The 23,127-nt window shown below is 39.5% G+C and overlaps 2 protein-coding genes across 2 annotated transcripts; one reads left to right on the top strand and one right to left on the bottom strand.

The window, feature by feature from the left end:
- Window positions 1-8,903: 8,903 nt before the first annotated feature.
- LOC103411142 (glycerol-3-phosphate dehydrogenase [NAD(+)]-like) lies at window positions 8,904-11,919 on the top strand. Its single transcript, XM_008349788.4, has 10 exons — window positions 8,904-9,464; window positions 9,767-9,843; window positions 9,926-9,998; window positions 10,114-10,331; window positions 10,426-10,533; window positions 10,748-10,849; window positions 10,936-11,056; window positions 11,129-11,183; window positions 11,268-11,316; window positions 11,425-11,919. The coding sequence occupies exons 1-10, from the start codon at window positions 9,176-9,178 to the stop codon at window positions 11,575-11,577; spliced, it is 1,245 nt and encodes a 414-aa protein (XP_008348010.3). The 5' UTR covers window positions 8,904-9,175; the 3' UTR covers window positions 11,578-11,919.
- Window positions 11,920-12,010: 91 nt separating this feature from the next.
- Window positions 12,011-14,907, bottom strand: LOC103411143 (uncharacterized). Its single transcript, XM_008349789.4, has 5 exons — window positions 14,235-14,907; window positions 13,528-13,564; window positions 13,205-13,441; window positions 13,055-13,102; window positions 12,011-12,667 (listed from the first exon to the last, which is right to left on the bottom strand). Exons 1-5 carry the CDS (start codon window positions 14,534-14,536, stop codon window positions 12,185-12,187), a joined length of 1,107 nt encoding a protein of 368 aa, XP_008348011.3. The 5' UTR covers window positions 14,537-14,907; the 3' UTR covers window positions 12,011-12,184.
- Window positions 14,908-23,127: the final 8,220 nt, after the last annotated feature.

The raw sequence follows: 23,127 nt of genomic DNA on the forward strand, positions 1-23,127 counted from the left end.
AAAGTGCCCAAAGGAAGGTAACAAATTCATAGTTATCTCATCCATCCTCATCTTAGGTAATTACTTTATAACCTACAAATTATTTCATATAAATAGAGATTAATTGGCTAATTAATGGATTAATTCCTAATTAATCAATTAATTACCAATTTAATCACCCATTATATCAAATAAGTCACCCAAATTAATCCCAAAAGCAGTCAAAACCGGCCACCATCCTTGCTCCTAACCTTTCTTATTTACTCCATCCTATTACCCAAATAAAGTTAGTCATTCAATTTGATAACCCCCCATTTATTTCTTTCATATTTAATTAGCCAATAAATTGGCTAATTAAACCACAAATTCAACAAGAAATGCACAAGTTGAACGGCCACTTTCTCTAAAAAGTGGACCAACCTAGTCCTATAAATAGACACTCATTTTCACCAAACACTAGGTCCAACACTCTAGTAAAATTCCACAAACTCTCTAAACACTTTTTCTCTCTAAATTCTAACTTTGGCATCGGAGGTTATTCGGCCAAAGCCTCTCCTATTCATCGTGGGCACGTGAGGCTCTTGGCCTTGACCTAAGGTGTTAATTGTTTTGTAGGTGCAATTTTGTCCAAGAAGAAGAAGGCGGAAATTTGCATCCACAAATTGGTGCTTTCATTGAGAGTTGAAATCCATACTCGTAGAAGACTCTCGCACAAAAAGGTTTTTTCTTTATTTTCTAGTCCATTTGAATATTTTTCATACGTTCTTATTATTAGAATATTTTACTTGCAAATGTTCTTTGATAAAACGTATAAGCAAAATATAATGGCTAGAAATTTAGAAAATTCCACAAGTGAAAATTCTAATATTCAAGAAATGGGATTGCGGAGATCCGTGAAGCTAAATGTGACAATAAGTGGAGCGGCACCACCACTACGAGTTTCCACCATGGGAACCACCACGGTGGCTATCTCAGTAGCCACCCGTGGCGAGGTCCATGGTGCTTTCACCACGGCCCCAGCCGTGCCATCCAAGGCTCACGGCACCAGGGCCACGACCCAAGCCGTGCCATCCAAGCTTGCACGCGTCTGAGCCCAAGCCTCTCATTCGCATGCATCACGCACTGAGTAGCCTGCTCCAGACGAGCAACCCACTTTCGCGGCCCAGCTTGCTATTATGGCCCAACCTGCTCTCACAGCCCAGCCTGTTCCTACCAAGCAACCTACTCTTGTGGCCCAGCCTATTCCCGACGAGCAGCCCACTCTCGTGGCCCAGCTGCTCCCGACGAGCAACCCACTCCCGTGGTCCAGCCTGCTCCCGTCGAGCAGCCCACTCTCATGGCCCAGCCTGCTCTTGTGGCTTTCCAAGCAGCCCAAGTCGGCCCAAGACTATCTCAACCATCTGGACCTACCATTGAGCCGGGGGCATTCTCACCATATTTTTTTCACGGATTTGACATTTTCCAACTCAAATCTCGCGCACGGAGTCAACCACCCTTCCACTGCCCAAAGAGGCGCATTCTTTCCAAGCTCTTCCAATCCAAATGGTGAACAACACTTGTCTCGACAAGTCATAGAGTTGACGAGCGCCCTTACACAATAGACAACCTTGGTGAATCAACTTTTGCAACGCATCGGGATCTAACGTGCCCCGAACGAGGTATCCCGAAGTAGGACAAGGGCAAACGAACCTTTCAAGCAACCACTCGACCAGCCACGAGCCGAGCGTTCGGGCAGTGTACATTCCCGATTGGGCCCTTGAGATAGCGTATACTCTTATTTTAGCGCGCGGAGGAGCGTGTACTCTCGACGAGGCCCACGGATGAGCATACATTCACGGTTGGGGTCACACTCCGATAGTCAACATGAGCAACCTTCCGGGCAAAGTGTTCATTCGTGGCTAAGCCCACAAGGAGCATCATCCACCTCACATTGGAGTAGGCAGCACGACGGACGGAGAGAAGCAGTCACTCAATCCAGCTCAAGTTCAACCAGCAGCCTGCGAAGAACTCGTTCGCCTGCTAGGAACGCACCACATGCACTGCATCCGCGACATAGACGAGCCAAACACATGGAAGAGCAGCCTAGACCAGCAAGTCATGGCTGGGGGCAGCCGAGAGCTCCGCTACCCCAACAAAGGCAAATTCAAGAAGAAGTAGAGAAACTATTGACCAAACGATTGCATGATTTCCAACGCAAAGAGGTCACCGACGAGGCACTACGACGGAACATGACCAACATAAGCAGGTCATCCTTCACGGACGAGATCGAGCAGGCAGAGCCTCCACGCGAGTTCAGCATACCACATTTCACATCTTTCAAAGGGGATGAAGACCCGGAAAGACACTTAAAGCGCTACCGAAGCACAATGATCCTTTATCGAAACAACGATGATCTCATATGCAAGATATTCACCACCACTCTACAAGGCGAGGCACAAGATTGGTTTTACACCCTGCCGCCACAATCCATCTGGAATTTCCACGAACTTTCTTTGGTTTTCACCAAAGAATATTCATCTTATCGCTCGATCAAAAAGAAGTCTGACCATTTGTTCGATGTCAAGAAGAACCCAAAGGAGTCGCTTCGCGACTATGTGAGGAGGTTCAAAGTAGAGAAGGCAAAAATAGTCGGATGCAAAAACTTGATAGCTAGAGTAGCCTTCCAAAAAGGACTTCCAGCAGACCACCCGCTATTCAGAAAATTGATCATGAAAGAAGATCTAACTCTGGCAGACTCTTTTGCTTTGGCAGAGAAGCATGCACTTTGGGATGAGGCTCGCCAATGCACATTCAAGGACTTGAATAAGTACCCGACATCACCTCCCTAGAAGCAGCGGATGACTTATTCGCATGTTTGACAGTATCTAAAGTAGCAATAAGCTCTACCATCATGCAAGAAGAGCTGGGGGCCCGACTACATGTATTCTACAGTTCAAAAGCTCTCATCGATGCTATTAAAAATTCAAAAGCTAACTTTGGCGATAATTGTTGTAACCCAAAAGCTTAAGTTTACCTTCAAACGCAAGCAGTCATCATCATGACGCACTATTCCGTCGAATCCAAATCAACGACAATAAAGGCGTGCACCCTGGCAGATGCAAAGTTTTCTGACGAACGTAACAACTCAGCCCAACGATGCCCCGAAGGCAGCCGAGCACACTTTAGCCACATCTGCTCCCTCAATGGAGATTTCTGACATTTGCATGTCGACGGCGCATCCAACTACAAAGGCTCGTGAGCAATCGTGGTTCTTGCCACCCTAGACGTTTCAATGCTCAAGCAGGTGATCACTCTAAACTTCAAAGCATCTAACAACGAAGCATAGTACGAAGCCCCACTAGCAGGCCTTCGAATGACAAAAGACTTGGTGGTGAAAAAGCTTTCCATTCATTCCGAGTCTTAGCTAATCACCAACCAGACTACCAGGGGCAAAGGCATGATGATCGTGGCAACCGACTACTTCACCAAAAAAGTAGAAGCAGAGCCCATGACGATCATGGTTCAGACGGACATAGAGCACTTCATATGAAGGAGTATCATTTGTCGATTTGGCATCCCTTAATCCATCGTCACCGACAACGACCTGCAATTCATGGGCAAAAATTTGGCAAAGTTCTTCTAAAAATATGGCATCAAGCAGCAAATGTCTACGCCAAGATATCCTCAAGGCAATAGGCGAGCCAAAGCATCCACTAAGATAATCCTCGACTGCCACAAGAAATCCCCCACCAATAAGAAAAGAAAATGGCCAGATGAACTCCAAGGATGTCTATGGGCATATCACACAACCAAAAGACGAGCAACCGAAAGGAGATGGCCACAAGCTTAGATCTGGCAGAAGAGAGGCGCGAACAGACAATCACTCGCATTGCAGCCTACTAGCATCAACTTCTCCCCAGCTACAACAAAACCCGAAGACTCAAGAAGCTCGACGGGCACCACCTCACAAGCCGAGCATTATCCAGTTGTTATGCAGTTCCTACCTTACAGCTAAGTTCTCGTTAGTTTCACTCATTTTTTTAATGAGGAATTCAGAAGTAATCATAACTTGGCTTGGCTACATGCTTACAACAACTGATCATTCTTGCACTTCAAAAGAAGACTGCACCCTACTCAGGGACTCATCACAGAAATTGCGCCCCCCAAGGGACCAATCATGCTCTCCAGTGCGAGAGGGTAAACCAATTCCCCGACACCCATATGGGTTAGCTCTTCAAGACGGGAGGATAAACTTTACACTCCGAATATCCAGACGTGGATGAGCCTGGCTGCCCTAGTATAACTAGATGCACGATGGCTTGCGCCGGGATTCCTAGAAGTAGCCACAACGGTCTTTTTCAAGGCTTAGCTAACTGAAGGATTTTGGGTCTCTTGGCCTAATCCGTGGGGAACCGGACCCCAGAGACGGAGGGGGCACATTATGCAGTACGCCCTACAGACGATTGCCCTGGAACCCTAAAGCTGCTACCGAGTGCACTAAGGTAGCCTACGGATTCTGGAAGACTGCCTACGGCTTGCCTTTCGAGCAGTAAAACCGCTCTAGACTTATACAACCGTATATTCTTGTGAAAGGTTAAACAAGTTAGCACGCATATATGAAGTTTTATCCACTGCCGACATGCTACGTAGTCGATAAGCTTCACCTCTGCCAAGTGTGGAACAACCTACATCAAGTCCTAAAGTGTTGTGATACTTGTTACGCAACCTACGGAATTGAAGAAAGCCAAGGTTAACAGCCTAGTGGTTACGCGGACTTGTCTGCTTCTGTAAGTAAGGCATACAACTGCCAACCCTATGGCTAACAACTTTGTAAAGTTCTACACCAACACCTACAGCTGCATAGGCTACGCGGGCTTGTCTGCTTATAAAAAAAATAGCATGCCTGCCACTGGTCTATCAAGTCTAAAGGTTAGGGCACGAACAAAAAAAGCGAAGATGAAGAAAAGCGAAGGAAAACATATTTATAAACAACTAGCAAAGGTCGAAGGAGTTCAAGCAAAACAAGAGCTACAAGGAAAACAAATAAAATCATAAAGGCTACCTAGAAGACTATAGCAGCTTGGACATCCCACGACTACTCGGTCGCCACACCTTCAGCAGCCGCGACGCTCTTAGTAGCAGTATCATCCGGCGCTTCACCCCCAGTTGCCCCTACTTCACCAATGGAGCCTCAAAAGTAAAATCAAGCAAGTCTTCCGGAGAAATAGAGAAGGTCTCGAAACCCCAAACCTAGTTTTTTCACCTTTCAGCTGCTCATCTTCCTCGAACAGACCAACATGGATGCCCTGCAGGTCATCCACTTCATTCTTCAAACTTTCATTGATCTTCAGTACACCTTGAAGTTTCAACACTTGGGGTTCAAGCCTATCGACGATTCTATTAAAGTGGATCACTTGGTTATAAGCAGCAATCAACTCTTCATCATTTGCAGTAGAACGAAGCTCAGAAACAACATGCTTAAGATCTTGAATCTAAGGTATGTGACATCCGATCTCATTCTTTACACTTTCATGCTTAACTTAGATCATGTCAAACATTGTCTTCAAGTCAACAATCTCTTGGCGAGCGATCTCAAGCTGCAAAGAAGTAGGGGCAGAAATATTAGACCCCTTTAAAGTAACGAGCTCAGAATCTGCCATAGTATTTGCCATCTCCTTAGCATCCATGCTATATCTGCATCATAGCAAGCAGAGCAGTCCTTCTATATTGGGTCTTATGTTTCGCAAACGAGCTTGGGCAAACAACCTTTCTGACGCCATCAACAAACTTGGCATAAGCGTCCATGTTTTCAAGCAGATCTGGTTTCAAAAGCACATAGATCTCAGCAGCCTCCCCAGAAGCAGGCTTAGTGGATTTCTCACAGCTGTTTACGCGAACAGTCTCCTCATTCCCAGCAGGTGAATCAGTCTCAGCAACATAAGGAATAGGCCTTGGCGCCACTTTAGCAGCAGAGTCCACCTTTTCGCTCTTCATAATAGCAAACCTCTCCAAATGTGAACCGGACTTAGCTCCCAACAGACGTTTTGGTACAAAATTCGGCACTAGAGGCATGACAAGACCTTTATGCCGAACAATCCTATTAGCAATCGTACTAGCCATTCTTGACATGGTAGGCGCCACATGCTCAGATCTAGCAGCCTCATTTTTTATCCCATTGGAAAAAGTCAAGTCAATCACAAGCCTGGAGGTAGTCGGCGAACCCGCGCAAGCAGCAAAATAAGTCTTTGGTTTTTTCTCAGCCAGAATCTCTTGAACAGGCAGGGAAATCCCTTTTCCCACCTTCACTTGCAGCAGGATCCACAACAGTGATTGGACGAGCCATTGCATCCACCTTGATCCTATTCACTTCCTCTTTTGGGAGCAGCCCACGTTTCTCCTGACGAAGAGAGTTAAAGTAGCCAACGTCATTCGTGGTACCTAGCAGGGGAGTTCAACCCAACATTTCAGCAGCTCATAAGGCCCGCAACCTCTTCATTTCTCTCAATCACTGGCCTAGCTCGCATCATGTCCAAAAGCCTAAAAGGACATGAACCATGTGACTCGCCTAGTACTGCGCCTCAGCACCACAATCTGTGGCCCAAGCCACACAAGCTGCCATTGGTTCTAGCCAAGTTAAGCAGCTTAAAGTAGTGGTCCCTACCACAATACCTCATGTCTCATGCAGAGCCGACTCCTGGCCCATGCCAGCCGACGTGCCGCATCATCCCGACGGCTGCCCCGTGGTAGCACCATCCAAGAAGAAGATAAGGAAAATTAATTTTTCTTACCTCAGTGCGGCACGAAGAAGACGAAAAAAGCAAAGAAAGATGGTCTTTTGCACAGGTAAGATGTAGAAGATTGCTAGAGGAGGGGGAACAAATATCCTCTAAGCTATCTATCTCTTGTAGGATAGAATAAATCGCTCTCCAAAGTTAATTTAATAACCCACTTAAGGTGGACTTAAATAGGCTTTGAGAGAAATTTATTTCCCTTTCCTATAAGGATCCAATTTCACATTAAAGAGAGAATCTACATCAAAATAGGAAGCAGTCCTAAGTTTCCTAGAGCAAGAAGATCTCTACACCTGCTGCCATTTCCTACGAGCAGCACAGCAGGTGTGGGGGCATTTGTGGAACCAAAAATAATCACAAGGCGACACATGGATTCTTGGGTAAAAGAGGACAAAAATACCCTTGAGGCATACTGGGATTCCTACACGCGAGCAGCGGGCAATCATCCTTAAACCAAGTCAAAAGTGCACAAAGGAAGGTAACAAATTCATAGTTATCTCATCCATCCTCATCTTAGGTAATTACTTCATAACCTACAAATTATTTCATATAAATAGAGATTAATTGGCTAATTAATGAATTAATTCCTAATTAATCCATTAATTACCAATTTAATCACCCATTATATCAAATAAGTCACCCAAATTAATCCCAAAAGCAGTCAAAACCAGCCACCATCCTTGCTCCTAACCTTTCTTATTTACTCCATCCTATTACCCAAATAAAGTTAGTCATTCAATTTGATAACCCCCCATTTATTTATTTCATATTTAATTAGCCAATAAATTGGCTAATTAAACCACAAATTCAACAAGAAATGCACAAGTTGAACGGCCATTTTCTCTAAAAAGTGGACCAACCTAGTCCTATAAATAGACACTCATTTTCACCAAACACTAGGTCCAACACTCTAGTAAAATTCCACAAACTCTCTAAACACTTTTTCTCTTTAAATTCTAACTTTAGCATCGGAGGTTATTCGGCCAAAACCCCCCTATTCATCGTGGGCGCGTGAGGCTCTTGGCCTTAACCTAAGGTGTTAATTGTTTTGTAGGTACAATTTTTTCCAAAAAGAAGAAGGCGGAAATTTGCATCCACAATCAGATTTTGAGATTTAGTTGTAGAAATATTTAGTTTTTTAGTAAGGACCACATATTGAACATATAATGATGATTAACGATGGCATAACAAGCATGCAACAATGATATAATGACAATATAATAAATACTGCTCAATTTTGTAACCAAATGTCAAAAATTGATCATTCATACTAATTACCCTACATTATTTGGCCCCGTTCCATTGAATGAGTCAACCTACGTACAAATTCAACATACAAAAAATTTATTTAGATGCGTCAAATTCTCGACAGATAAGTAAAGGAAGTGGATTCTCTCCTGAGCATCTGCTCAGGATCCTATTGACCCACACACAAGGATCGTTGGATGAAAATCCAACGGCTACAATTATTATAACTTTAAAGGAATCCCCTTATTTGTAGCCGTTGGATTTTCATCTAACGGTCCTTATTCGTGGATCAGTAGGATCCTAAGCAGATGCTCAGGAGAGAATCCATTTCTGATAAGTAAATATGACTACTTCCAATTATACCGGATCACGAGATAACCGTCATCCTACCCTCCCATGTTCATATAGTAGACCTTGGTTAGTAGTAGATTATGCAGGGTCATCTTGTAATACCAAAAGATCAAATGGGTACATATAGTCAATATCAAGAATTCAATGCTTAAAATGCACCCTCTTAAGAGATCCGGATGAGACTAGTGTGCAGTGACAGATTCAGAATTCGAATCTTGAAGGGTCTCAATGTTAAAGGTTTAAGTTTTTCAGATAAAAATAGAGCGCGTAGCATACAAAAAAGAAATAAATTTATTCACTGATTGATTACGTCGCACACTTGGTGAGTTTGTTGTCATCAGCTGGACTATGTTGTGCACATGTCAACGAATATTGATATATGCCGAAACAATCTGATAAGTGCTTTTGAGATAATTTAAAGAGTGCTGTCAGTGCAACTTGCGAAGTACATATTGTCAAACACTTAAACACTTAGTACGCACAAAAATGACTATTTTCAAATAGACAGATAGTCCTCAAAAGACCTTTACATATATATTTCTCGAACACCAAAATGTCCGGAGAGGATCCCTTTTCCCACCACTGCTAGAATTACATGACTATAACATCAAAAACCAGGCACCAACATCTAGGATTCATCCCAGCACAACCAATATTTTCACAATTTTATGACGATGTTTTTATTTACATTTGAATGGACAGGAGAGAGATAAAACGTTAAAAACATAAAAAAGATACATAAATATGGTAGTACATATAATTTATTGTCTATTAGAAGATATCGCCCGATTTAGACAAGAATACACATCGTTTGTGACGAAACGTGTATGGCATCTCCGCGCCGACGACTGTCTTCTCTCTTATATTCTGTGTCTCCTCTCCTTCTCTCTCGCTCCTCCTATTCCTATTCCTCTCTCTTCCACGCATTACCCTTTTGCCCTCGTCTCTCTCTCTCCTCTTCATCCATGGCTCCAGAACTTCAGGAGGAAAATTACACTACTGGCCCTGCTGAACCTCCCCAGAAAACCAGAGTCACCGTCGTAGGCAGTGGCAACTGGGGCAGTGTTGCCGCCAAGCTCATTGCCTCCAACACCCTCAGGCTCTCTTCTTTCCACGGTATTATTATTTCCTGTTTGTTTTCTGCATTTCCATTTTCTTTCTGCATGCAAAGACTGAATCTTTATGTATGCCAAGGGTCAGAATATTATTCTCTAATCGTATGCTTGGTTGCTGAGAAAATGAACATATTGTAGTTTTGTTCCCTAGAGAATGCCAAATTAATTGAATTTTCTTGTTTGATTCTGGGATTTTGTTCTGTTGGGTATTCAATGGATGAAAATTCTGAAAACCCAATTTTAATTCGAGTTTTGAAAGAAATCCCACTTGCAATTTGAGATTTTTTCTGCATCGGAATTCAGATGAAGTGAGAATGTGGGTGTTTGAGGAAACGTTACCAAGTGGTGAGAAGCTCACAGATGCCATCAACCGCAACAATGTAAAAAAGCAATGATCTTTAATGCATTCCTCTTATATGTGAATGAATTTACACCACTGAAAACGTTTGTATTGTGTTATAGGAGAATGTGAAATATCTGCCTGGCATTAAGCTGGGGAAAAATGTTGTTGCAGACCCGGACCTTGAGAATGCAGGTACTTCTTTTCTCAGCAAAAGCTGTGCTGAACTTTTTGAAGTTAGTATGTTTTGAATTTGTGTAATTTGTTGGGTGCTTGGAGCAAATTTTTTATAATAGGGTGAGTTTTGCAGTGAACGGTGCGAACATGTTGGTGTTTGTTACTCCACATCAATTTATGGAGGGTATATGCAGGAGGCTTGTTGGGAAGGTAAAAGCAGATGTGGAGGCGATTTCCCTCATCAAAGGAATGGAGGTCAAGATGGAAGGCCCATGCATGATCTCGACACTCATCTCAGATCAATTGGGTATTAATTGTTGTGTTCTGATGGGAGCAAACATAGCTAATGAGGTTATTTAGCTTGATTTTTCACTCTTCTTAAAAGATTTCGTTTCTCAGATCATATCCCATCTGGTTCATCTGAAACTAGAGACTCTTTGTGTAGATTGCTGTGGAGAAATTTAGTGAAGCCACGGTTGGATACAGAGAGAAAAAAGAGATTGCACAGAAATGGGTTCAACTGTTTAGTACTTCCTACTTCATAGTCACACCTGTGAGTACATAGAATACATTGTTACAATCACTGTCGTACTGAAGTACTCTTACTATCATGAATGTTTGGCATGGACGGGAACTAGTTTAACAACCCACGATTTAGTAAGAATTCGGTAGCACATAAGCACTAAAACTTTCCTCTGCATCACATCAAAGTATATATTAGAGGAATGCTCTATTTACACCTTTTTGGGTTTGTGTGAAATCTATAGGTCCAAGACGTGGAAGGAGTAGAACTGTGTGGAACCCTGAAAAATGTTGTGGCCATAGCAGCAGGTTTTGTGGACGGATTGGAGATGGGAAATAACACGAAGGTAAGTTCAAAAATTTCGGTAAAGGTTGAACCCATGTGTCATCTGCTTTTTCTATTTTATTTTGGCTGCTTATTTTAAATGACCAGGCTGCAATTATGAGAATTGGACTAAGGGAGATGAAGGCATTTTCCAAGATGTTATTTTCATCTGTCAAGGACACCACCTTCTTCGAAAGTTGTGGCGTCGCTGATCTCATCACAACATGCCGTAAGGAAGCATGGTGATCTCCTATATTCATATTTTGTTTTTCTTTCTTTCTAACCTCAGTGTGTTTGGCAGTGGGAGGAAGAAACAGGAAAGTAGCGGAAGCTTTTGCAAGGAGTGAAGGGAAAAGGTAAAAGCTCCACAATTTGGCACATAAACCTTGTGAAAAGTAGGTGGTTTCCAACTATTACCCTTATGCGTTCGTTGTCTGCAGATCGTTTGATGAGCTCGAAGCAGAAATGCTGCAGGGTCAAAAATTACAGGTTCACATTGAAAATTATAAGAACTGAACCGTGTTATTACTCAGATTTTTTGAACTATCTTTTTATCACTCGGCATTGTTTATCAATTTTCGCCTTCCTTTTCTGAAGGGTGTCTCAACCGCAAAAGAGGTCTACGAAGTTTTAAGCCACCGTGGGTGGCTAGATTTCTTCCCACTTTTTGCAACAGTTCATGAGATCTGCATTGGCACTCTTCCTCCAACAGCCATAGTTGAACACAGTGAGCGCACGCCTAAAATGTAGCCGGCTCTCTGCAAGACCCGCATATCCTGGATAGGTGGTAGTTTACTTAAGTGATGTCCTTCGCCGAAAAGCGAGGACGAGGTGAAACTTTGGAATGTTGGTTCGCACAGAAGTCAGCACTTTGCAACAATATATGGTTGCAGGGACAAAGTACATAACCTGCTCAGAAGCTATTTTCCTTGACAGCAAATGAAGTTTTAACATTTCTCTTTAAGTTTCTGTTACATCTTGTTTGTTCTTTCAAATTGTACCCATGTTTCATGCACAATGTGTAATCAACAGCAAGTTATAAACTTATTTAGAGAATATACAAGTAATCGAATAAAGAGTTAGTATGAACCATTTCTGGTGTCACAATTCGAGAACGAGAGATCGAAATCTCGATTGCAATTGTTTTTGTTTCTCGAACTTGTTCAGAAATAGACAATCGCCATTTCCATATTTAACATCAAACCCTTTCTCATTTCATGAAATAGAAGTTATACAACTGCCACAAACCCAAATTACACAGCAAGAATACCATAAATTAGAAGGAAGAAAAAAGACCGAAATAATTTTCTGACAACACCAAGCCCTATGAATTTTGCATATGGTTTTAGAACAACAATTACCCAGTTCGTATTCTATCCAATCGATCCACACTCTTCCGTGCTCTGTCCATTTGGTGGTCGATACTTTTTCTAGACTTCTCATGGCAGTCCACGCTTCTCCGCGACCTTTCCATGTGGTCAAAAGATACTCTTAGTTTTTCTAGTTTATCAGCACTGATGAACTGATTTTTTAGTTTTTCAGGCCTATCAGTGCTCTTTCTCGGTTTCTCCCTTCGATCTGTGCTCTTCCTTGAAACTTCATAAACATCAGTACTCTTCCGAGGCTGCTCAAACTGGTCTGTGCTTCTCCTAGAACCGTATCTCTGGGAAGGAGACTTCTCAACGGTTGATATGAACTTCTTGAGATGTCTGATATACTCAGGATAGAGCTCTAAATCACAGTGGTTTCCTCCTTTAAGCCACAGTGGTTCATATTTCTCTTTACACAGTTCCCAGAGTTGCTTGCCATGAGAACAATCGACTACTTCATCCGCAGTCCCCTACAGGAAAATATAATGGCTAAAAAATGTGAAGAGTAGGCCGATTTGACATCTCATATAGTCATCATATATATAATCTTTCGACATGGCGTGCCAGATGATGATCAGACAAAACCCTTATACAGCACCGTAATACTTTCTTAAAATTCCGTTCTTTGGCTAAAAAATCAAACCTCGGAAATTAATTGTTAAGAACAGCTGGGTTTCTATACTCTAATGCATCAATAAAACTGTTAACGGTATGTTATACGGCATGTAATTTTTTGTCTGATATAAGACATCGCACAAGATAATATCTGGTCAAATGCATGCATCAAAAGGAGTCTGGTTTGGTTGAGTGTTAACATTTATGATATAAGGTAGACGAATATGGAGTAGCATACTTACATGAATGATGAGAACGGGACAATGGACCAGTGGAATTTTATCGATATTCTGTGCGTAAATAACACAACAAAACTTACAATTAGAGCAAGGCCAAAAACTTGGCAACTAAGCATAAGATAAGATACGCTAAATTGAAGAGTGTTGTGTTACCTTATAAATGTCAAACCAGTATGAACGCTTTACAGGATACATGACCCTTAAACCAGAAAGTATGGGGCTATGCAAGACAACAGCTCTTAATTGAGGCAGCCGAGCAGCAAGATCCAACGTGGGGCCACTTCCAACGGATTGGCCATAGAGAATGATATCTTCCTGCTTAGTACCATAGCATTCTTCAAGACACTTATATGCAGCTTCAATATCTGCATATGTATTCTGCTCACTTGCCTGGAACACAGAAAATATGGGACTTACATGATGCACTGTGCTCAAACAACTAGTTAATACAAAAACTGTCCAAATCTCCAACAGACCTTTCCAGTTGATTGCCCATACCCCGAATAGTCGTACCTGAAAGACATACAGATATGTAAGCAATGTCAATGTTAAAGGATCAAACTCAGCAAGTTATACAATGGCACTGGTAAAGATTATACAGTCTCAGTAAGTAGATTATACAAAGCTACACCACAACTGCAATCACGGTGGACATTAAATTACTGAATCACAGTACGAAAGGCGCTAGCAATTACTCAATCATCTCAGACTAGACTGTCTAAACAGGCAAAGGGGCTGGAGAATTCACTCACAGATGGCAAACAACGTAGATCATCTGACCGAACCTCGACGACAAACTGATTTTGATTTCATGAAATTCTCTAAGCATAACAACTCCAGCTACATCCCATTTCAGCTATAACTTCAAATTAAAAGATGAAGAACTACTCCAATATCTACAAAATATCCACTTTATTGTAAAATCCCATAAATTAATACCATAAAATCCTAAACAGATATAGCTGATCAGTGGACTAGTAAAACCCAGATGCCAATAGTAATCCAGCAACAAAAACTAACAAAGGCTCTGAATTTAGAAAAGCCCAGATGCCAACACTAGCAAGTAATCAAGAAAAATGAACACAAAGCTCAAAATCTGGAGATAAAAAACCCAATATTCCAAAAATGACACAGTAGCAAAAAGTGACAAACTTGGAAGAAGAGAGAGTAGAGAACAGAGTACCCCATGAGATTGACGCGCAGGTGGATGCTTAATTCGATGAAGAGCTCGTACATCTGGCCCAGATCGGCGGCGTTGCCGTGGGAGTAGAGCAGAGTAGAAGTGGCCAAAGGGTGGCGAATGTAGATGGCCACAACCTCAGTGCCACGGCGGGTCGGCAGTTTCAGAACCTCCACGTTTTCCCGGTGAGGGAAGGGGCTGAGAAGCAGAAGGCCGGTGTGTTCGTCTGTGATGAGCTTGTAGGAAGGTGGGTTCGGTGGGAAAAAGGCAAACTTGGCCGCCATGGACGACGTCACCCCACCCATATCACTCTCTCTCTCAAAACTGGCAACTCACTCACTCACTCTCTCTCTCCTCTTTCTCTCTCTGTAATGGGAAAAAGAACGTAAATTTTGATTTGGGTTTTTGCGAAATGTTAGTGTGGGAAGTGGGTTCAGATCGACATTCCTTTCTTTTTTTCCTTTTCTCCAGAAGCTTATTCTTTACGGCAAAAGAAAAAGAGAGAGAGAGAGAGAGAGAGAGAGAGAGAGAAGAGAACTGTATGAGCTACTTGAAATGTATGTATGTATGTCTCTGAGTGTGCGCGGTTGAACGAGACAGAAGGAGCGTCGAGAATTAGAGATATCAAGAGACCTGGGAGAGAGAGGGGAGGTTTTACTGTGTTTTACAGTTTACTTGGGCTTGGGGTGAGATAGGGTGGAGAAAACGGAACATGGAAATCTGGAGCGAGAACGGAACATTAAAAAATATAATTTTTCGTTAAAATAAATAATACCGGAAGTTTTTCGTTAAAGTTGTTTAATATAAATTGAAGAGGGTTCAAGACAAAGAAAGGAAGGGGAGGTTTTACTGTATTTTACCGTTTTTTATTACTATACTTATTTAATGACACATGGAGTATCTATTTGAATTGCCGGTATTTTGAAAAAATTTTCCTCGATCACATCATTCATATAGTAACGTTCGCTACATAGGCCTCACCTTATGCTTGAGTTAGCATAACTAGGCAGTCTTAGGATAATTTTTCTTCATATAATGAAAGTCTCATATTAGCTGGTCATTCGAGAAAGACTTTTACGCAACAAGAATGTCACTATGATTTTGAAGAAATGGTGGAACTTCTTTCCTCCCTTGAGACTTCTCTAGACACTCCAATAAATCATTAGACTAAAGATACAATGCGATGTAAAAAAAGTTAAAACACATGACATTAGGTAATTCTTTACCTAACCACACTGTTATGTAAAATAATTAAAACACACAACCGTAAATTATTAAACTGGGATACCACGAGTGTGACATTTCCGTAGTAAATACATTTATCTCGAGTGAGAGTCATAGGGATGGACCATGGGACATGAGAATGCATAATTTTTGTAGGGACATGGAGAATTGAGTCAATTGACAGAAGGAGAAGTGTAGGATGCTTAATTTGGTGAATTTGGTACCACTAAGCACAAAGCCACCTCACCACCCCATGCACCCATGTGGATAAAGTTGCTTGTCGTTTCAATTTTCACCATGAAGCCATGCCAACGCTAAAAAAAGAAAGAATGAATGAATGCATGATTAAAGTTAAAAACCAATGTGAAAACTAAACATGCCCAAAAAATTAGAAATAATTAAAAGCAAAGCACGCATAGGTTGACAATGAATGCTTAGGATTCCAGCCATAGGTAGCTTTCTCGTTCCAAGCTAAGCTACCAGAGAATATAAGTTAAAACAGCTTACATTCCAAATCGAAACGAAGCTCAACTTGCTCGGGCGATTCTTATATGCAATCTGTGAATTATCACTGTTTGTTTATCAGACTATCTCACTTATTGGGTGACATTTGATGAATTCGAGTGGTGGATCATAGTATAAATTTGGGTGCTGGATCATTGTCCACAAATATTGCTTTAAAGAATTTAATTCAGGTTAATCACTCTTATAAACATGGATTCATACAGCCAAGTGCAGAGATTTTAAGAAAATATATGGAGTATTTAGAGCCAGAAAGACTTGAAAAGAGACTTGAAGAAAAGACATGGAGTACTTGAAACTAATGGAAGATTTGGCGTAAAACCGAGTGCAACGATGTTCTAAGATTAATACAGCCGACTCTACTTAGTGAAATAAGGTTTTGTTGATGTTGACGTTGTAATCACTCTTATAAACCATGCAGGATTGAGGACTAAATAATAATGACTTTATATGGATGTAGCTAATTGTCGTTTTCTTTTCAATTTTCTTGGTCATGAATTTAAGAGGACTTCAGAAAACTTGAAGAGAAATTAAGGAAAAGAATTGAAAAAAAAACAGTTGGGTAGAAAAATAGTCTGTATTATTTCCTTTTTTGCCTTTTTAGGTGGTGCACAAAGTTTGTATACTGCAATGCAAACACTTGTTGAGTTTTTACTACACTCTACCTCAAGAGAAAAAAGAGAAAAAAGAACTTGCATGCAATTAGAACGTTAATGTAACGATTTGCATTCACGCAATGTCATATGAATAAATAAAAAAACATAATAATGCATGATAAGTTCAAAATACTAACATCTTAACGTCTTAACTGCACTTAAGTTTCTCTCCGTATCACACTCAGCAGCATATGCAAATCATATATCTTGGAGTAAATAAAAAGGATGAGTGGCCCGATGGCCAATACAAGTCATATGATTGATCTCCATGCCTCAGAATCCAGATCCCAGTAGTGGCATTTCCCCATCTCTATAAAAAGATGTGTCAAAAAGTGTGTCCAAGACAGCGTAACTTCGTATCCAACACCCCTTTGTCCCACCCAGAAGAACCAAGCAAGGTTCAATTTTATTCGTTGACTATTGTATTAACCAAGTTCTTCTGCACAAAATGCCAGCATAAATTTTGAGTTCCATACTGTTGGTGAACAGATAAAATGGGAAGAAGGGCAGTGAAGATTGAAGTTTTCTTACCCTTGGGAGTTGCGGCTCAAAGTCGAGACTCGAGAGAGAAACTAACTTACATCAATGATATCAATGTAATAACTGTTTAAATCAACCACGTTTGTAACTTTCTCGAATGACAATATATGATTAGCGGCGCAATAACATATCCGTTCAATCATAACTGCAAGCACTAAACAAAAAGATTGTTCCTTTTAAGGTATTGCATATAGTGAATTGCCAGCATTTCATGTTAGTAAGAAGATATTTTTAAGTGTGTCCGAAATACGATCACGCACATCATATATGATTATACAAGTGAAGGGACAAAAACAAATTCTCTCCACTTATGGTTTATTTAATGACATATGACTTACCATTCTATGTTCTGTGCACATTAAAAAAATCTAGGGATCCTCATCTCTCCCATGGAAAGCACATGACATGCTAAATGGTCATTTGGTCAAACCTAATAACGCTTTTTCCTCAAATGTGGGTTAGCTCTATACTCAGTAGGGATATTAGCAACATTTTCACCCAAATTTTCTTATTTTATCTTTTTGACACTTATATTTTTATCCAGTATTATTGCTTGGTGCTAAATCTCTTAACGTTTAAATGAGAAATATGATTTGTTTAAGAGTAGTGTTATATTTACCTCTCACACATATTTGTTAGTTTTTGACCATTGATGTTATTCAATTCACTCGGTGACGGCCGGAAATTGATAGGGATGTGTCGTGTGTAAGAAGTAAATGAGTGTGTGGATGGTACTACCCTTCGTTTATTTATCAGATAATTGTTAGATGATTAAATAATTTTAGATTTAGTTAATTTGTTGCATAGAAGATTTAATGATGCAAGAAATAACGATTCACATAATATCATGCAACGTTATGAAATGATCAAGAAAATTGAGAAAAGTAGAACAAGAATATCCGAATGAAAAGATCATTAGCATTTCTCTATCTAACTCAGTCGACCTCATCCATGTGTCTCTCAAATTTAAAATATCGCTTTGTGAAAAATAACGATGTTTTCATGGCTTATTCTCACCGACCCCACCATATTAAACGCAAACTATTACGATATCAACCACAACGTTAACCCCAAATTACAGGGAAAGAGATAATCTTTGGATCTCTTCCTCCAAAATCCACTAATCAAGTGATCCGGACTCTTGAAATTTAAGGTAAAAAATTATTATAACTTTTAAAAGTTTTTACTAACTTCTCTATTTTTTTTAGCCGTTGAATCAAATTTTAAGGGTCCGAATCACTTGATCCGTGGGCTTCCAAATTTCAGGGCTCCAACCAAACTGAGGGTAAGGCCATCTCCAACCGAAGGGTCCAGACGGCCAGAGGGCCGAAAATAGCCCTAAAACCGTCTCCAACCGAGGGCTAGGCCAGAGGGCTCGAGAATCTGGGAGGGCCCCACGTAATTTCAAAGGGCCAAAGGGCTGGCTGCTGGCTGGCTATTTTTTTTATAGTTTTGTTATTCCTGTCGGTTATAACCGACAGGATTACATGCTATTATTTAATATACTAAATAATGGTGTATTCCTGTCGGTTATAACCGACAGGATTTTTTTTTTTTAAATTCAAATGAAACGGCTACTAGCCGTTGCATTTGATTTGATTTGATTTTTTTACATTATTATTATTATTTTTTTATTTACAAAATTTTTCATATAACTTCAATTTTTTCCTATAACTTCTATTTCACAAAATTTGTTTCATATTTTTTTTTAAATTCCATTTTTTTCCTATAACTTCTATTTCACAAAATTTGTTTCATATTTTTTTTAAATTCCATTTTTTCCCTATAACTTCTATTTCACAAAATTTGTTTCATATTTTTTTTTTCCTATAACTTCTATTTCACAAAATTTATTTCATTTTTTTTTAAATTCCATTTTTTTCCTATAACTTCTATTTCACAAAATTTATCTCATATTATTTTTTAAATTCCATTTTTTTCCTATAACTTCTATTTCACAAAATTTGTTTCATATTTTTTTTTAAATTCCATTTTTTTCCCTATAACTTCTATTTGACAAAATTTGTTTCATACTTTTTTTAAATTCTATTTTTTTCCTATAACTTCCTAAGCCATTATACAACATTAAATTAAATTAAGTAACATGAAACAACATTAAACAATATGAAACAACATTAAATAACATTAACCAACATAAAAATTATACAACATGAAACTTAAACAACATTTTAGTTTTAGTTTTTAAATAATAAATTATGTTTGGCCCTATGACCCTTTGGCCCTCGGTTGGAGACGATTTTTTGTGACAGGGCTAAAACGAGCCCTCTGGCCCTTTGGCCCTCGGTTGGAGGCTGAGACAAATATGGCCATGTACTGTTCATTAAAATATTAATATCTTATTGGAGGGCCAGAGGGCTAAAACGAGCCCTCTAGCCAGCCCTCGGTTAGAGATGGCCTAAGAATACAAACACTAGAATTATAGGTGGAAAATGACTTATTAACGACTAATATATGATCGTACGGATGGTCGGCACAGCGGAGCTGGGAACGAATGAAGCCAACGGCATAAAAATGTGAATGTTTATGTCGTTTATTAGGAAAATGGTGGGTGGGTCTCACTGGGTTCAAATCTATCATCCTGTTATTGTGATGGGATGATGAGACCTCCTTTTGAGCTGCAGATATTCCGGAAATGCTTTTCATAATAAATCACATTTTATACACTTACGAAGATTCTATAATGCACCGATACGTATTGGACGATTGGAGTTGCATATCTCGAGTCTGAATGTTTATCGTCTTAATCTGATCGTTCAAATACCAATGCATTCTGTGTATTGTAACAAATCCCCTCGTTTAATATTTAGTGTAGGATGTAAATGTAAAAAAATCTCGTATTTGTGAAGGACGAAACTTTATAAGGGCTTATAAGAGGTTAAATGCTCCCCATATAACCAAAGTATGATTATTTCCCTTCCTAGTCTCCCTCCCCTTCTATCCCCTTATATTTGAACGGTTACGGTTAAGTCACGTCAACGTTTTGTGTTAATTTTTTAATAGCAAGAAGAAGAGAAAAAGCAATATGTGAGAGGAGGGGAGGGAAGATGATGAGAGTAAAAGGGTAGATAATCATACTCCCATATAACCAATTGGTTGTATGGTAAAACCCTAACTTTTTTCATAATATCAGAGCATGTTGTCTCACGTATGAAGCCAAACGGCCACATGTGCTCCACTTCACTCTTTTCTGTTGTCCACGTATTGAAGTTGAAAATTCACACCATGTAAGGAAGCGTGTTGAATAAATCACATATTGATGGAACCTTAGCTTTTTTCACCTAGTTGCATGTTTGCTTCATAAAACAAAGAACAATTTTACGATAATATGCTCAGCCCTATGAACTCCATTTCGATTTGTTCCGTTTTTATGGCGGAAATAACATGCAGACCAGTCGTGTGAAAAAAAAATACACACACGATTGTATACAACCAACAACAAGACAAAAAAAATTCGAAATTTCAAATTTTGCTGCTAAATTTGAGATAATGTTATGGCAGGATGGCCTAATAATTTTAATCTGGCCTGATATTAAGTCGGTCAATAATATGGGGAGATTGTCCCCTTCGTGGGACCCCAACACTTGAAGACACTCTGCCGTTGGACAACAATAATAAGACATAGTATACTCGTTTTCAACTACATTACATATTATATGATGTATCAATTTTTTCTGGTCAAATATATTATATATCATTGTTCCATGGAAAACATACATTCCAGATGAAGACCAAACACGAGAAAGCATATATTCTCTTGGTTTTTTTTTGTTAGATTTATGAAAGGACCATATTTCTATTTTCTTGGATTTGCTGCTCTTTGTTTTTTTTTAATTATATTAAGATTTAACTCCTATAATTAAATTACTTATGGACAACAACCCCTGATAATAGCTGATAGGGACAACAATCCCCGAAAAGAGCTGATTTGTGGATGAGGAACTTGCGCTCCAACCCGCTTTCTTCCTTTACCTTCTTAGTCCAATGGAAAAACTTTTTTTTAGGAAGTATTTCAACAAACGAGATATTTCGCAACTAACCTGACATAAGATCGGATACCTAATTCTAATAAGTATCATTCTTATTGGAAATGTAGTTTTGTCATAGTAATCTACTCTTTCGGGGTCGGAAAGACTCACAGATGTATTTTAGCTTTCCTTGACGACCATCAAACTCACATAGGTTTTTCAAACCTCATTTGACCACCATCGTGTGATTCACACGTACCATAATCGAACCTAGGATGTGGGGTGTGGAATACGAACTTGGAGAAACTATTTCCAACTACTGAGTCATTTCGTAGTGATTTATATTTTATTATTCCACATGAATAAAATATTCAATAAACCAAATTAGACGTGCAAATTGGGAATTAATGAAACTTTTAGCACTGGTTTGGAACCCAAGATTTTGGGCCATGTGACAAACCCAACTGACCTAATTTTGATCGGGGGCTCAATTGGGTCAAAATTTCAGCCGAATGAAACACAATCAATTGGTTTGAATTTGGGTTGAACCTTGGTTTCTTCTTCTACTCAGCTTTTGGTTCGGAATTTTGAGAAAACTGTTGAAAAAAGCCCTCTATTTATGAGAACTGTCACACCCCTAAAACACGTCAACCGTATCATCCACCTATGTTATAATGCTATAATGCGTGGACTAGTAACTTGATGATAGTGTGACCATCACGGTAAAATGTTTCTCTATATCTAAGGTTGCAATAGAGAAGAGTAGCGTGACAAGAAGAAACCCAAGAACTCAAAAACTGTTGATAGCGATACAAAGCATGAGGTTGCCTGAAACATTGATTAGTTTTGTGGGTTGTGATTTTCTAAGTATTCTTTGGATCGTTGATGCCATTGAAGTGTTTCTTCTTATTGTGCAATGATAGAGTAGAGTGGTGACTTTTTGGTATTCATATCCCCCCCCCCCAGGTTGCCGAACAATCCAAAAATAAAAAAATAATAATAATAAAACAACCTACCGTGTAAAAGCATCCCCAATTAGGGCTTTATCCTCCATGAAGCTATTACATTTCAAATCTTAGTGAGAATTTTCATTCTCAATGAGTCGGAAAATGGGGTTAGATTGACCACTAGAGCTAGGAACTTCCTTTCTTGGGTAGCATAAAATGGGCTACGTCTGGCCCCAAAAAACAGTAAGTAGCAACCAATGTGAACAAAATTATATCACTCTCTCTCCACTTGCGAATACACTTATACTCTCTTTTTATTTTTTTTATTTTTTAATTCTTTTTCCTACATATTTTTCTTGCAATTTAGCTAATTAATGATTGTTTTAAATTCCATAAGAATTAAAATTTCAAAGTGATTTAACGTTCATGAGCATTTGTGGGTGAAATTTTCAAATATATATATATTTTTCATAATTGTGTGATACTAATTTACCAGTTAGTGCTAGGTAAATTGTTGTGTTATATTTGAAAATCGAATTATTTCAGACAGCAAAGTAGGGGTTTGTATTTTCAACATATGAGATTGAAATAAGAGAATCTAATCCAACGAAAGGTTCATAAGTGATGAAATCTAACTTTGTCACAATTTGAACTTTTTTAGGTTAAAGATTCATTAAAAAAAAAATTTAAGATAGCATGTCCAAAATTAACTTAAAAAAATTAACACAAAAAAAAATTATCATATAATCAAATAACTATATAAATAAATATATATAGTCCCATATAGAGCTCAAAAGAAATAGCCTCTTAGGCCATCTCCAACCGAAGGGTCCAGAGGGCCAGAGGGCCGAAAATAGCCCTAAAACCGTCTCCAACCGAGGGCTAGGCCAGAGGGCTCTGGAATCTGGGAGGGTCCCACGGGATCGGAGATGGCTGGAGGGTTGGATTTTTTTTTTAATGTTTCTCATTTCTGTATATTATATTATTTCTGTCGGTTATAACCGACAGAAATAACAATTTG

This window comes from Malus domestica, chromosome 09, assembly GCF_042453785.1.
Source record: "Malus domestica chromosome 09, GDT2T_hap1".
In the NCBI taxonomy this organism is placed as follows: Eukaryota; Viridiplantae; Streptophyta; class Magnoliopsida; order Rosales; family Rosaceae; genus Malus; species Malus domestica.